Below are 14,471 nucleotides of genomic sequence, written 5' to 3'. Positions count from 1 at the left end.
AAAGGAAATTAGTCAAGCTAAGTTCTCAATATGCACCATGTCCATGTTAATCTGACCAGGTAAAACTCTGTGTCCTAGTTACAGCCTAGGAACAACTCTGGGCACTAATGTGCAGACACTTCAGGAGTGCCAACCAATTAACCCACAAGAAGTGGAAAACAAGAGATTAGTAGTGTTTCCTATAAATATGACTGATTAATCACCAAGTCAGATGATTGTAGTTTGGGCTGTTTTCACCCTGCATTGTGGAGGCAGTACAGGAGCCCAAGTCCTTGTCTGTTTGGTATGCGAGTTGTATTCAACACATTGTTTGTGGGCAGGTCAACACCGAATGAAATACTGAATATCATACTTGGATAACATCCTCTAATACTGGCTGCAGTGTACAGGCTTTAGTTCCAGTACAACACTAACACACTTGGTTCAACTAGCTGCGGTCTAAATCCAAGACCATGATTAGTTCTCAATCAGTTGACTGGGGTGTTAGTGCTGGTATGGAACAAAAGCCTGCACAGGTGTGCTAGAGCTGTGTGTTGCGCAGCTATGCTTTAACTTGGAATATAATTTTAACACCTGGTTTAACACCCTGCCTCTACTGTAGGAGAGTCTAATGACAATGTGCAAAATCTCCTCAAAAAGCACAAAGCACACCCCCGGATGGTAAAACTAGCAGTAGGACAGTAGAAGGAAAGTTCCCCTTAACACTGATCTAAGGTCAGTTTTGCATCCCCCCTAATGGATAAAGGCCCAATGCAGACGTTTTTACCTCAAAATCAAGTCAATTCTGGGTAACAATTAAGTACCATAATGCGATTGTTTTCACTCAAAATTGTCAAAAAAATGAACCAAAATAGCTTCTTGGCAAGAGTAATTTCTCAAGCATGAATTTTGCTAGGACTGTCTGGAAGTGGTGGTCTGAGTGGCGAGGGGAAAACTGAAAACTAGCTGTTACTGGCAGAGAGGTTTGAAACTTTTTTTTAAATTGGTCTATTAACTAATTTACCACATGGTGATATCAAACAGACAAACCAAAACTCAAACCCACCAAAACAGGCAGAAATTTCAGGCGGTCTTTTCAAACAGCTCTTACACTAAAATAGCATTATCACCATTTCTCACAGTATTATTCCAACCTTAGTGTGGAAATCTATACAAAACACAGGAAAAATCACATTTGACTGCACTGGGCCTTTAAGGTTAGCATTGAGGGAGGGTAAGCTGATCCACGATCACACCCCTGATGATAACGCATCAAACAGTGAAGTAGGGAACTTGGGGCTTGACAGATTCCCTCATTCGGAGCTGGAAGCTTGTCTGATCCACTGTTGATCCAGAGAAAGATCAAGTAAAAAATGAATGGTAGTGTTGGTCATGTATCCTACCACAGCTGCATTCACACACGGTCTTTGTTGAACAAAATGATCCCCACAAACACTCTTGAGTGAATGGCTTAGTTGACTGTGAACCTAAAACCAGGGGTGCACAACCCAGTGCTTCGAAGTCTGCATTCCTGCTGGTTTTCATTTCTCCCCGGCATTTACTTGATCAATGAATGTTACCAATTGGCTGGGGATTGCAAACACCTGATTTCACAGGTAGAAATCCGTTTTTGGTTAGAAGGCAACAGAAAAAACCCAGCAAGACTGCAGCCCTTGAGGACAGAATGCAACCGTGTACCCTTGTCCTCTACTGCCCATCGCTTTCTAGGATTTTTGAATTCACTCATTGAATTTCCACTCACTTCATGAATTGAAAACCGAATTGAGCCCTGTCTTATACTAGTTCTCCCCCATCTGCCTGTCTGATGCATGGCGATAGCCCTTAATGAGAATAATGAAGAAAAGTTGCCTGTAGAAAGAGGTTCAAAAGTAGATCTGCAACGTCACTGGTTCTATCAAAGCAAGCCTCGGAACTTGAACTAAAACAACTCAAACCAACGACAAAGCAAACTGTGTTTAAATTACAACGACAGAGCAAGCATAGACCGTACTGGTCTCCAATCACTGGTTATAAAAATTCACCTACGTTCATATGGTACATTTCCTATGTATGCAGTTACAGAGCTGTGCCTATTAGAAACCCAAGAGGAGAAATACAAGTTTTCATCAATGAAACGAAACAAAGTGACTTAATGTGAGAAGAAAACCATAGAATTTAACATGGATATAGATAGAATGGCAAAGTACATCTGGAATTGTCTTAAGAGAAAAAAAGAAAGCAGAGATTTAGTACATACTATAGTAGACGTTTGTTTTGTTACAGCAGTTTAGACTCAAGTCTAGCCCCGACCGCATTTCAACATGATAGAAACAAAAGCAGTCAAATTATCAACACCTTCAAACCTGGTTCCATAAATTATTAGATAAATTAAAAAAAAAAAAATCTTTATTTAGTTACTCTTTTAATATCATGTCTTTTGTCAACATATTGTGAATAACTAATCTGCTCTAGTGTTAGTAGGGAGAAGCTGCAGAGGAGAGCCGAGGATCTAGAATGTTCTGAAGGTTCTAGACTAGAAGGCTCCTGATGGTTAAGAACCTCTGTTCTGAGACTGTTTCTTTCCTCTCACTGCAGCCCTCTATGTGTGTAGTCCTCTTATAATCAACTGATTATCAATAATCAAACAAATCCAGAATCACAGTATAAATACTAGTAAATTCATAGGAAAACAAAAAAACAGTACACTATCGGGAAAAAAATGGATTTTCTTCTCTTTTTTCTGTTGTTGCCAAAGATGGTGTACTGTACCACAGAGTGTTTTTGTACAGGAGCGTTTCTGTGTACATATATTTACAAACAGAAATATACACAAACAATAACTTTTTGACTTCAGAGTATGCTTGCCTGGCCATCTGGGAGACAGGATCTTACGTCTCCTGCTCCCACCAATCAACAACCACCTCTCATCAACAAACAAAAGTGTCTATACAGTAAAAAAAAAGAAGGTAAACAACATATAGCTTCCTGTGTGTCTGGAATAATGGATGCCACCGTGTCATTTGTGGGGATGGATTGCCCAGAATCTCCAGAGCACATCTAATTGGGTCGCTGGGCGACTTAACACGTGATGTCATTCTTTCACAGACTGATGTACCGTACGGTGATGACATCATATCCATACATGACTCCCTCCCCCTCAGCAACTGTCCAATCAGAACATAGTAGCGAGTATCGGATGTTCGGTAATCTTAATGTAGCGTGTATCAAACAGAACGTGGTACTGCGGATGTCAAACGGAAGGTTTCGATCTATCAGTCAGTAAACCAGTGAAGGAGGGAAGCGATGTGATCAAACCTAAACATGAACAAACACAACCGTCTGTAAAGGATAAAATTATAGTCCGTTTCTGATTACCATCTTGTTTTTGTGATATTTTGGCTATTTTTCAATTTTTTTAAATACAAGATTTTGTTTTGTTAACCGCTTCTATAACTTTTCAAACAACTTCTTAGTCATCGGATAGAAGTTGACATAGCAACAAGTTACTATTATTAAAAACTATTTGTAAAAAAGCTCAGCGATACACAGATTTAATCAATTTGCTTTTTCCTCTCCCTCTGGTGCTTTCAGTCTTAGTGTATTTTGTCTACATACGTAATTACTTTATAACATATTTAATTATATTTTTTTGCGTTTGCGATCCTCACTCGGAGTATACATTCATCGATGCGAGGTGGAAACAGAATCCTTGGTCTGCCCTCTCACTTCTGTGTGACATCACTTCCTGCTCGCGTCCTGGTGGCTTCCTTTGTTACCTCATCGTCTCCACCCCCCTCCCAGTCTATAGCCCCTCCTTTATAGAGTGAAAAACGTCACCCCCTCAAGTGTTTTTTGTCTTGCGGTTGGGTCACTCCTTCCGCAAATCAGAGGATGTGATCTCAGGTCAGTTGACTGAGGGTTCAAGGGTTAAAGACCCACAGTTCACTGACCGCACTGGTCCTCTTCCTCACCTTCTCTCACACACACACACACACACACACACACACACACACACACACACACACACACACACACCCCCCCCCCCCCCCCCCCCTCCCGTAGTCATGGCATGTGTGTGGAGAAGAGGAGACTGACAAGCTGCTGAGAACGAGGGAGAGGACAGGCTTATGGCAAAAGGGTAGAAAGAAGGAAGGAATGGGAGAGCGAATGGGAGGAGAGATATTGGAAGAGGGGGGTCTTAAATCGCTGGAGTGAAAAGCAGGGGGGGAAAGATCAACTAGATGTGTAGGTGTGTGTAAGCTTCATAAGTGTGTGTGTGTAGGCTAAGCTGTGCAACTGGGAAGAGTGTGTGTTTGCGTGCAAGAGTCTTTCAGACCAGGTTGTATTCTTTGAGGTTGAGCTGCAGGATGGTGTCTTTGACGGCAGCGAAGACGAAGCGGATGTTCTCGGTGTCCGTGGCGCAGGTGAAGTGGGAATAGATGATCTTGTCGCTATCCGGGTTCAGGTCCACAAACATCTTCAGGATAAACTCCCGGCCCGCCTGGGCATCTCGCTGGGGACCTGGGGCAAACACACACACACACACACACACACACACACACACACACACACACACACACACACACACACACACACACACACACACACACACACACACACACACACACACACACACACACACACACACACACACAGTGAATCCCGCATCACGGTAGTCAGGAACCATCAGTCACGCGGTATATCACTAAGGTAACTGTAGACAGACACACACACACCATCAAACTCAGGGAAGTAGTCGACCAGGTGGGAGTATGAAATCTTCTCCTCCAGCAGATCCTTCTTGTTGAGGAACAGGATGACTGAGGAGTTCTGGAACCAGGGGTAGGTGATGATGGTCCTGAACAACGCCTTACTCTCCTCCATACGGTTCTGACAGCGGGACAGAGGACAGTTAGTAAGGGTGTTTGATGTGTGTGTGCCGTGATGTGTGCGGGCGAGTGTGTGGTATCTTTGACATGATAACCACAGATCTAGGATCAGATTACCTAACCACAACACCAAAAATGAACCATTAGGGGATAAAGGCATATCAGATCCTGGATCACTGGAAAGAGTCAAATTCTACCTAGTGCACCAATGTTTCACTATGGGAAACCGTGTAGACAAAAAGGCGAACCATCTCTCCCACCTTTCCCTAGTGCGTGTGTACACACCTCGTTGTCAGATTCCACCAGTACTTGGTCGTACTCGCTGAGGGCTACCAGGAACATGATGGAAGTGACGTTCTCAAAACAGTGGATCCACTTCCTCCTCTCTGACCTTTGACCCCCTACATCCACCATCCTGGAGCATGGACGGAAGGAGGAGAGGTGCCAGGACACGGAGGACGAGAGAGAAGAGATGTTAAACAGTGTTGTTGTGTTTGTAGAACAACTAATAAGACTGTCTAAAAACTCTAAAATGGCTTCCTGAATCCATCCATGCAGAAGGGTTGGTGCCAATCAGTCCTCATTGATTTTCTATGTCTGTGATTTAACTCCACGTACAGTTAGTGTATGGATGGATTCAACAGCTACATGAAGACCTAGCCCAAAACCACACACATATACAGAGGATGGTGGAAAACTTGAGAAGGTTCAAAGTGAACTTGAGATGTAGAATCCTAATGACCGCCATTTTGGCACCTAACGTTCCAAGACAATCCCATTCAACTGAGACTCTAAACGAGAACGTTTGGTGGCAACATGGAGGACAGTTTGTTCACTGAACTCTGTCTCATCTATGGCCCTGAGAGGTCACAGTTAGGAAAGCCTACGGTGGAAAACACACAGATCATAAACTGACATACAGTACCAGTCAAAAGTTTGGACACACCGACTCATTCCAGGGTTTTCTTTATTTTTTACTATTTTCTACATTGTAGAATAATAGTGAAGACATCAAAACTATGAAATAACACATATGGAATCATGTAGTAACCACAAAAGTGTTAAACAAATCAAAATATATTTTAGACTTGAGATTCTTCAAAGTAGCCACCCTTTGCCTTGATGACAGCTTTGCACACTCTTGGCATTCTCTCAATCTGCTTCATGAGGTAGTCATCTGGAATGCATTTCATCTAACAGGTGTGCCTTGTTAAAAGTTAACTTGTGGAATTTCTTTCCTTCTTAATGCGTTTGAGCCAATCAGTTGTGTGTGACAAGGTAGGGTTGGTATACAGAAGATAGCCCTATTTGGTAAAAGACCAAGTCCATATTATGACAAGAACAGCTCAAATAAGCAAAGAGAAACAACAGTCCATAATTACTTTAAGACATGAAGGTCAGTCAATGCGGAAAATTTCAAGAACTTTGAACGTTTCTTTAAGTGCAGTCGCAAAAACCATCAAGCGCTATGATGAAACTGGCTCTCATGAGGACTGCAACAGGAAAGCAAGATGGTGTGGGGGTGCTTTGCTGGTGACACTGTCGGTGATTTATTTACAATTCAAGGCACATTTAACCAGCATGGCTACCACACCATTCTGCAGCGATACACCATCCCATCTTGTTTGTGCTTAGTGGGACTATCATTTGTTTTTCAACAGGAAATGACCCAGGCAGTCTAAGTCTATTTGACCAAGGAGAGTGATGGAGTGCTGCATCAGATGACCTGGCCTCCACAATCACTTGGGGGATGAGTTGGACCGCAGAGTGAAGGAAAAGCAGCCAACAAGTGCTCAGCATATGTGGGAACTCCAAGACGTTTGGAAAAGCATTCCTCATGAAGCTGGTTGAGAGAATGCCAAGAGTTTGCAAAGCTGTCATCAAGGCAAAAGGGTGGCTACTTAGAAGAATCTCAAATATATTTTGATTTGGTTACTACATGATTGTGTCCAAACTTTTGACTGGTACTGTATGTAACATACAGTGTGGAAACAAATGTAGGTAACACTTTACTTCTTGAAGATCTGACTTGAAACTGCTTATTATCATTACATAATTTAGATTATGTAGGCCTATGTTGTAGGCAGTTTATAACTTTATCTATGCATAAAGTGTTACCCAGTGAATGGATCATCAGTAAAGAGTGAGCGGTGCCTAAAACCATTCACAAGTTGCCCCTAACCTCAGATCTAGGATCAGATAACCTTACCCCAATTCCAAATATTAACCATAAGGGGGATGAAGGTATATCAGATCCTGGATCAGTGAATGGAGGAACATTCTACCTAGTCCACCCCTTGGCAAGATGGGAGGGCAAAAAAGCAAACCTGCTCTCCCACCGTTCCCTAGTGTGTGTGTCTGTGTTCCTGAAGCATTAGCCAAGCGCAATAGTGCAACCCTGGTGGAGGTGAGACAAAAAGAGGAGAACGAGAGAGAGGAGGTAGAGGACTAGGAACAGATGAAGACTGAGGAAGGGATGAGAATACAAAAGGGAAGAAGATGGAGGGATACAGAAGGCACCTCTGATGATGGCAGGATTCCTTTGCTGGGTGAACGACAGGAGTGTGTCCTCCGAGTAGTTCTGACTGGAGTGTGTGTGTGTGTGTGTGTGTGTGTGTGTGTGTGTGTGTGTGTGTGTGTGTGTGTGTGTGTGTGTGTGTGTGTGTGTGTGTGTGCGCGCATGTCAAGGTTTCTTCCTTCCGTTTTTCTTTGCCACTGTCTTCCTAGGTTGTCTTTTAGGTTTTGTTAAGCGTTCTTCTGTGTTAAACGATTCAAGTAGAAGTAAAGTTAAGTCATGTAAAATGTTAGTCTGTCTGATAAAGTTACATTATGTACCAGGAACTGACTCAGACCAGGTGAGACTTGTTCTAAGTCAGTGATCTTAATCAATGATTTAACATCCAGGGAAAAGGAAACCAGCAGTACTATGGTCTTTGAGGCCTAGATTTGCATAGTCCTGTCTTTGAATTAAACAGATTGTTTTTTTCCAGAGGTGAATGTATGTGATTTAATTTGTGATGAAACGCCCTCCTGCTGTAGCATGGGGTACTGCAGTCCACAGAGACCAAGAGCCAATCAGAGCCCTGCAGGACCCCAGGCCCGAAATAACATCCTTCACTGGGAGAGAGAGAGGACGACCTCCTTTCCTCTGCCAGGATGAACAGAGGGGAGGAGAGGAGAAAGAGGGTGACCCATTTTAAAAAAGACGGGCGCCAGAATATAGGACTTTGGACTCACGAGGATGTGTGTGAGTGTATGAGTGGAGGAGGTTGGGTGTGTGTGTGTGTGTGTGTGGGAGAGATCAATGGTGGAGATCAAGCCTACAATAAAACACAGCTCTGTCCACTGCTGAATGAAGAGTTCAATGATAGTTATGGAACAACCAGAATGTATGACATGCGAGATGTACACGCACACATCGGTATGCCCTGTCCAAATACTGATAAGTGTATCCTTCCTTAATTTAAAGTAACCACTAATTAATGACATGACTGGATTGGTGAAAGCTTAATGTGGGACCCTAACTTTCACCTATGCTCTCATGCCAAACTGTGATTACTTTGAGAAAAGGAGAATGCATTTTAAGAAGTAATGGAACAGGGCCAAGGGATGATTCACTGCTTAACATGACTGCACAAGGGCACTGATGCTGATGCTAGCATCCCCTTCCTGAATTATGCATTTGCTAGGCTAATGTTAGCACCTTAGCCTCTTCTACTTGTGAAAAGGATGCTTTTTCTAAGCTGACGTTAGTCGCGCCACCTGACTGATGCTTTTGCTAGGCTCATGTTAGCACGTTAGCATTGTCTACCTGAAAATTATGTATTTGCTAGGCTAATGTTAGCAACTCCATCTGACTATGGCATGTCTGCTAGGCTAAAGTTAGCACGCTAGCATTGTCTACCTGAAAATGATGCTTGACAAGTCGAAGGGGTACTCTATGATGCCGGTGGTGGGGATTCGCACCCTCAGAACATCTTGCTGTGTGGGCAGATAGTTGTTGTCTGAGATACGGTCCAGATCAGTTAGATAGCTACACACAGAGGGAGAAAGAGAGAGAGACAGAAAGAGACAGACCACAGTCATATAAAGCACGGTAGACAGTAAGCATTACCACCACACCCCCCTACCAATCCAGAGAAGGTGGATCAGTCCAGTGTGGAAGGCTTGGGCGACCGTACCAAGTCTAGAACAGTAGTGTTGGTCCGTATTAGGCTTCCACCACCACCCGAGCACCATACACAGACCCACTCACCCCCCAAAGCAACTCTGAGAACGGCCGTTTCAGGTCTTTACCTTCACAATAAAAGGCTTTAGTTTAGTTGTAGCCATTTTTGCATCAACCCAACAAGCCATTTTAATGCTATTTCGCATAATTTCTAGTTTGGGGTTCTGCAACGATTGCATAACAGTTGGGTTGTCCTGAGTGGGCCCAGTCTCAGAGAGGTGCTATGTGGGGACCTGGGTGTGTGTGTGTCAGTGTGTTGCAGGACAGTGACATAGTGAGGACGTCGGTGGCAGCAGCAGAGGCAGAGAAGGAGCAGTCCCTCGCTGCAGTACCGTGACGGTACCTGAAGATGCAGTTCTCCAGGTCAAATGGGTACTCTATGATTCCTGTGGTGGGGACCCGGACACGAAGCACATCCTGCTGAGTAGGAACATATCCCTCCGCGGTGACGCGGTCTATATCACTAAGGTAACTGCAGACACACACAGACACACAGTCTATCACTAAAGAAACTGGATGGCTGCACATACACACCAACATGCTGACCAGACTGCTCGTTTGCGCGCCATCAAGCGCATGTTGATTTTGTCCACCCACACCAGACGCGATCAGGACACGCAGGTTGATTTTGTCCACCCACACCAGACGCGATCAGGACACGCAGGTTGATTTTGTCCACCCACACCAGACGCGATCAGGACACGCAGGTTGATTTTGTCCACCCACACCAGACGCGATCAGGACACGCAGGTTGAATTATCAAACGAACTCTGAACCAACTATATTAATTTGGGGACAGGTCGATAAGCATTATATAAACATCGGGTTGTTATTTGACCTGAAATGCACAAGTTCCTCTACTCCAACAATGAATCTACAGATAAAAGGGTAAACGGAGTTTGTTTCTAGTAATCTCTCCTCCTTCAAGTTTCTTCTTCTCCTTTGACTTTATATGGCGGTTGGCAACCAACTTTAAGGTGCATTACCACCACCAACTGGACTGTGGACCTGATTTCATCTTTCAAATCGCACACGTGGGTATTTGCTCCTAAAAACCAATGAGGAGCTGGGAGAGGCGGGACTTGCAGCGCGTCAAGCATCACAAATAGAACCAAGTTCTATTTTAGCGCCTGGCTACGCAGACGCTCGTTGACTCCCGAAAGCAGTGTGGGTGCAATCATTAAATAACATGTACAGTCGTGGCCAAACGTTTTGAGAATGACACAAATATTAATTTCCACAAAGTTTGCTGCTTCAGTGTCTTTAGATATTCTTGTCAGATGTTACTATGGAATACTGAAGTATAATTACAAGCATTTCATAAGTGTCAAAGGCTTTTATTGACAATTACATGAAGTTGATGCAAAGAGTCAATATTTGCAGTGTTGACCCTTCTTTTTCAAGACCTCTGCAATCCACCCTGGCATGCTGTCAATTAACTTCTGGGCCACATCCTGACTGATGGCAGCCCATTCTTGCATAATTAATGCTTGGACTATTTGTGGGTTTTTGTTTGTCCACCCGCCTCTTGAGGATTGACCACAAGTTCTTAATGGGATTAAGGTGTGGGGAGTTTCCTGGCCATGGACCCAAAATATCGATGTTTTGTTCCCCGAGCCACTTAGTTATCACTTTTGCCTTATGGCAAGGTGCTCCATCATGCTGGAAAAGGCACTGTTCGTCACCAAACTGTTCCTGGATGGTTGGGAGAAGTTGCTCTCGGAGGATGTGGTGGTACCATTCTTTATTCATGGCTGTGTTCTTAGGCAAAATTGTGAGTGAGCCCACTCCCTTGGCTGAGAAGCATCCCCGCACATGAATGGTCTCCGGATGCTTTACTGTTGGCATGACACAGGACTGATGGTAGCGCTCACCTTTTTTTTTTCCAGATGCCCCAAACAATTGGAAAGGGGATTCATCAGAGAAAATGACTTTACCCTAGTCCTCAGCAGTCCAATCCCTGTACCTTTTGCAGAATATCAGTCTGTCCCTGATGTTTTTCCTGGAGAGAAGTGGCTTCTTTGCTGCCCTTCCTGACACCAGGCCATCCTCCAAAAGTCTTCTCCTCACTGTGCGTGCAGATGCACTCCCACCTGCCTGCTGCCCTTCCTGAGCAAGCTCTGTACTGGTGGTGCCCAGATCCCACAGCTGAATCAACTTTAGGAGACGGTCCTGGCACTTGCTGGACTTTCTTGGGCGCCCTGAAGCCTTCTTCACAACAATTGAACCGCTCTCCTCGAAGATCCGATAAATGGTTGATTTAGGTGCAATCTTACTGGCAGCAATATCCTTGCCTGTGAAGCCCTTTTTGTGCAAAGCAATGATGGCGGCACGTGTTTCCTTGCAGGTAACCATGGTTGACAGAAGAAGAACAATGATTCCAAGCACCACCCTCTTTTTTTTACCCCCCTTTTTCTCCCCAATTTTGTGGTATCCAATTGTTAGTAGTTACTGTCTTGTCTCATCGCTACAACTCCCGTACGGGCTCGGGAGAGACGAAGGTCGAGAGCCATGCGTCCTCCGAAACACAACCCAACCAAGCCGCACTGCTTCTTAACACAGCGCGCATCCAACCCGGATGCCAGCCGCACCAATGTGTCGGAGGAAACAGCGTACACCTAGCAACCTGGTCAGCGCGCACTGCGCCCGGCCCGCCACAGGAGTCGCTAGTGCACGATGAGACAAGGATATCCCTACCGGCCAAACCCTCCCTAACCCGGACGACGCTGTGCCAATTGTGCGTCGCCCCATGGACCTCCCGGTCGTGGCCGGCTGCAACAGAGCCTGGGCTCGAACCCAGAATCTCTGGTGGCCTTAGACCACTGCGCCACCCGGGAGGCCCTTCACCACCCTCCTTTTGAAGCTTCCAGTCTGTTATTCGAACTCAATCAGCATGACCTGATCTCCAGCCTTGTCCTTGTCAACACTCACACCTGTGTTAACGAGAGAATTACTGACATGATGTCAGCTGGTCCTTTTGTGGCAGGGCTGAAATGCAGTGGAAATGTTTTTGGGGGATACAGTTCATTTGCATGGTAAAGAGGGACTTTGCAATGAATTGCAATTCATCTGATCACTCTTCATAACATTCTGGAGTATATGCAAATTGCCATCATACAAACTGAGGCAGCAGACTTTGTGAAAATTAATATTTGTGTCATTCTCAAAACTTTTGGCCACGCCTGTATGTGTACATTTATTTCGCAATGCTCGCAACGTGAGCACTGTGGTCAGCATGTAACACACACACACACACACACACACACACACACACACACACACACACACACACACACACACACACACACACACACACACACACACACACACACACACACACACACAAAGGGCAGAAGAGACTGATTAGCTGTAATACAACAGGGTTTTGACAGGGGGCAGCGTTGGGAGCGATTCTTCAGCCCTGGTCCTGGAGATGCCCTGGAGTATGCAGGGGTTCGTTTTCCAGCCCAGTCCAACTCAAACACCCCCATTTCAGCTTATCAAGGTCCTCACGTCCAATTAGCTGGGTGTCAGCAGAGATGGTGTCCTCTCATAACATTAACAGGCAATCAACCAGGAATCAAAGATCAACATTACGCTCACGCTCACACACACGAGTCACTATATTCTAAGGTTTGACTTAACTTAAATGTCAGCAATAGATTGTGTAAATGGTAAATGTGTGTGTAGTAGTCATTTTATTGAAGAATAAGTACTGGAAAATTATTTCCAGAACCTTTAGAAGGTAAAGCAATGGTGTAAGTTCAATATCAGCTTTCAATTAGCTGAGTGTGAGGGGTGGAGAGAGGAGTATATGAACTGTAGTGTGTGTGTGTGTGTGTGTGTGTGTGTGTGTGTGTGTGTGTGTGTGTGTGTGTGTGTGTGTGTGTGTGTGTGAGAGAGAGAGACAGTCGGTCTCTCACTCTATTTCTATCCATCAGCTCTCCGGAGTGGGGGCAACCGGTCGAGAGGCACTGCAGTGAACCACACACACACACTAAAACCCACGCGCAAATGCCTTAACCCCAACACACACATCCAAGTGCGCTCACATCCACCCGAACAACCTCTTACACACAGAGACACACCAGGACATACTATTTAGTGGAGTCTGATAGCTGGTATTCCCTGCGTCTGTCGTAGGCCTCCTGTATCCCAGGGTCGGCCCACAGGGTCTTGATGGCGCTGATGTAGGGCTGGTCGAAACCACAGATCTTCTCTATGTCCACCTCCTTCACTAACATGGCATTAGACTGGGGAGGGAGGGGAGAGACAGACAGACAGACAGACAGACAGACAGACAGACAGACAGACAGACAGACAGACAGACAGAGGGAAGAGTGAGTGCATTGGAACTATATTGTGTTTGTGTGAGTGACTGTGGACGTGTTCTGACCAAGCCAATTCTGGTTGTGTGTGTGGAAGGCAGTGTTTTTTTATGGTTGCGTTAGTACTTCCTACCCGGTTCTGTTCGTATTTGAAGGGGATCTTGAGGTTCTCTGTGGCTTTGATCATAGACTGCATGGAGGTGAAGATGTTCTGGTACACCAGCCTGATGAAACCCCTCTTGTCCTCCTCTGTGTAGCCCGCCCCGTGGATGATCCTCATCTGCTTGATGAATGTACTCTTCCCACTCTCTCCTGTACCTGGACACACACATAGAACACCCGCTGTTAGCACCACTCTCTCCTGTACCTGGACACACACATAGAACACCCACTGTTAGCACCACTCTCTCCTGTACCTGGACACACACATAGAACACCCACTGTTAGCACCACTCTCTCCTGTACCTGGACACACACACAGAGCACCCACTGTTAGCACCACTCTCTCCTGTACCTGGACACACACATAGAACACCCACTGTTAGCACCACTCTCTCCTGTACCTGGACACACACATAGAACACCCACTGTTAGCACCACTCTCTCCTGTACCTGGACACACACATAGAACACCCGCTGTTAGCACCACTCTCTCCTGTACCTGGACACACACATAGAACACCCACTGTTAGCACCACTCTCTCCTGTACCTGGACACACACATAGAACACCCACTGTTAGCACCACTCTCTCCTGTACCTGGACACACACACAGAACACCCACTGTTAGCACCACTCTCTCCTGTACCTGGACACACACCTACAGTGAGCTGTAGTCCAGCACTTAGGATTTGAAATGATACAATGACTACTAGGTGAAAGTGCAGACTGTCAATCAACTTTGAGGGTATTTTCATCCATATTGTGTTAACGGTTCAGAAATTACAACCATTTTTTATACATAGTCTCCCCCCCCATTTTAGGGGACCAAAAGTATTGGGACAAATTCACCTGTGTATTAAAGTAGTCAACATTTTTGCATTTGGT

General features: G+C 45.1%; 1 protein-coding gene across 2 annotated transcripts in view; it reads right to left on the bottom strand.

The window, feature by feature from the left end:
* Positions 1-4,036: 4,036 nt before the first annotated feature.
* The window catches only part of LOC120033549 (guanine nucleotide-binding protein subunit alpha-11-like), a 33,012-nt gene continuing 22,577 nt past the window's right edge, over positions 4,037-14,471 (bottom strand). Inside the window, exons 2-7 of one of the 2 annotated variants that reach the window (XM_038979946.1) lie at positions 13,558-13,742; positions 13,195-13,349; positions 9,440-9,568; positions 5,154-5,283; positions 4,716-4,869; positions 4,037-4,500 (exon numbers count right to left, since the gene is read on the bottom strand). In XM_038979946.1, the coding sequence (XP_038835874.1) occupies positions 4,310-4,500; positions 4,716-4,869; positions 5,154-5,283; positions 9,440-9,568; positions 13,195-13,349; positions 13,558-13,742 (944 nt within the window). In that variant the 3' untranslated portion in view covers positions 4,037-4,309. Of the gene's footprint in view, positions 4,501-4,715; positions 4,870-5,153; positions 5,284-8,772; positions 8,902-9,439; positions 9,569-13,194; positions 13,350-13,557; positions 13,743-14,471 lie in introns of both variants that reach the window. The other variant, XM_038979945.1, reaches the window with a different exon arrangement.

Source organism: Salvelinus namaycush, chromosome 40 (genome assembly GCF_016432855.1).
Source record: "Salvelinus namaycush isolate Seneca chromosome 40, SaNama_1.0, whole genome shotgun sequence".
NCBI classification, from domain to species: Eukaryota; Metazoa; Chordata; class Actinopteri; order Salmoniformes; family Salmonidae; genus Salvelinus; species Salvelinus namaycush.
The sequence above is the reverse complement of the archived record's forward strand: the minus strand, read 5'-3'. Positions and strand labels throughout refer to the sequence as shown.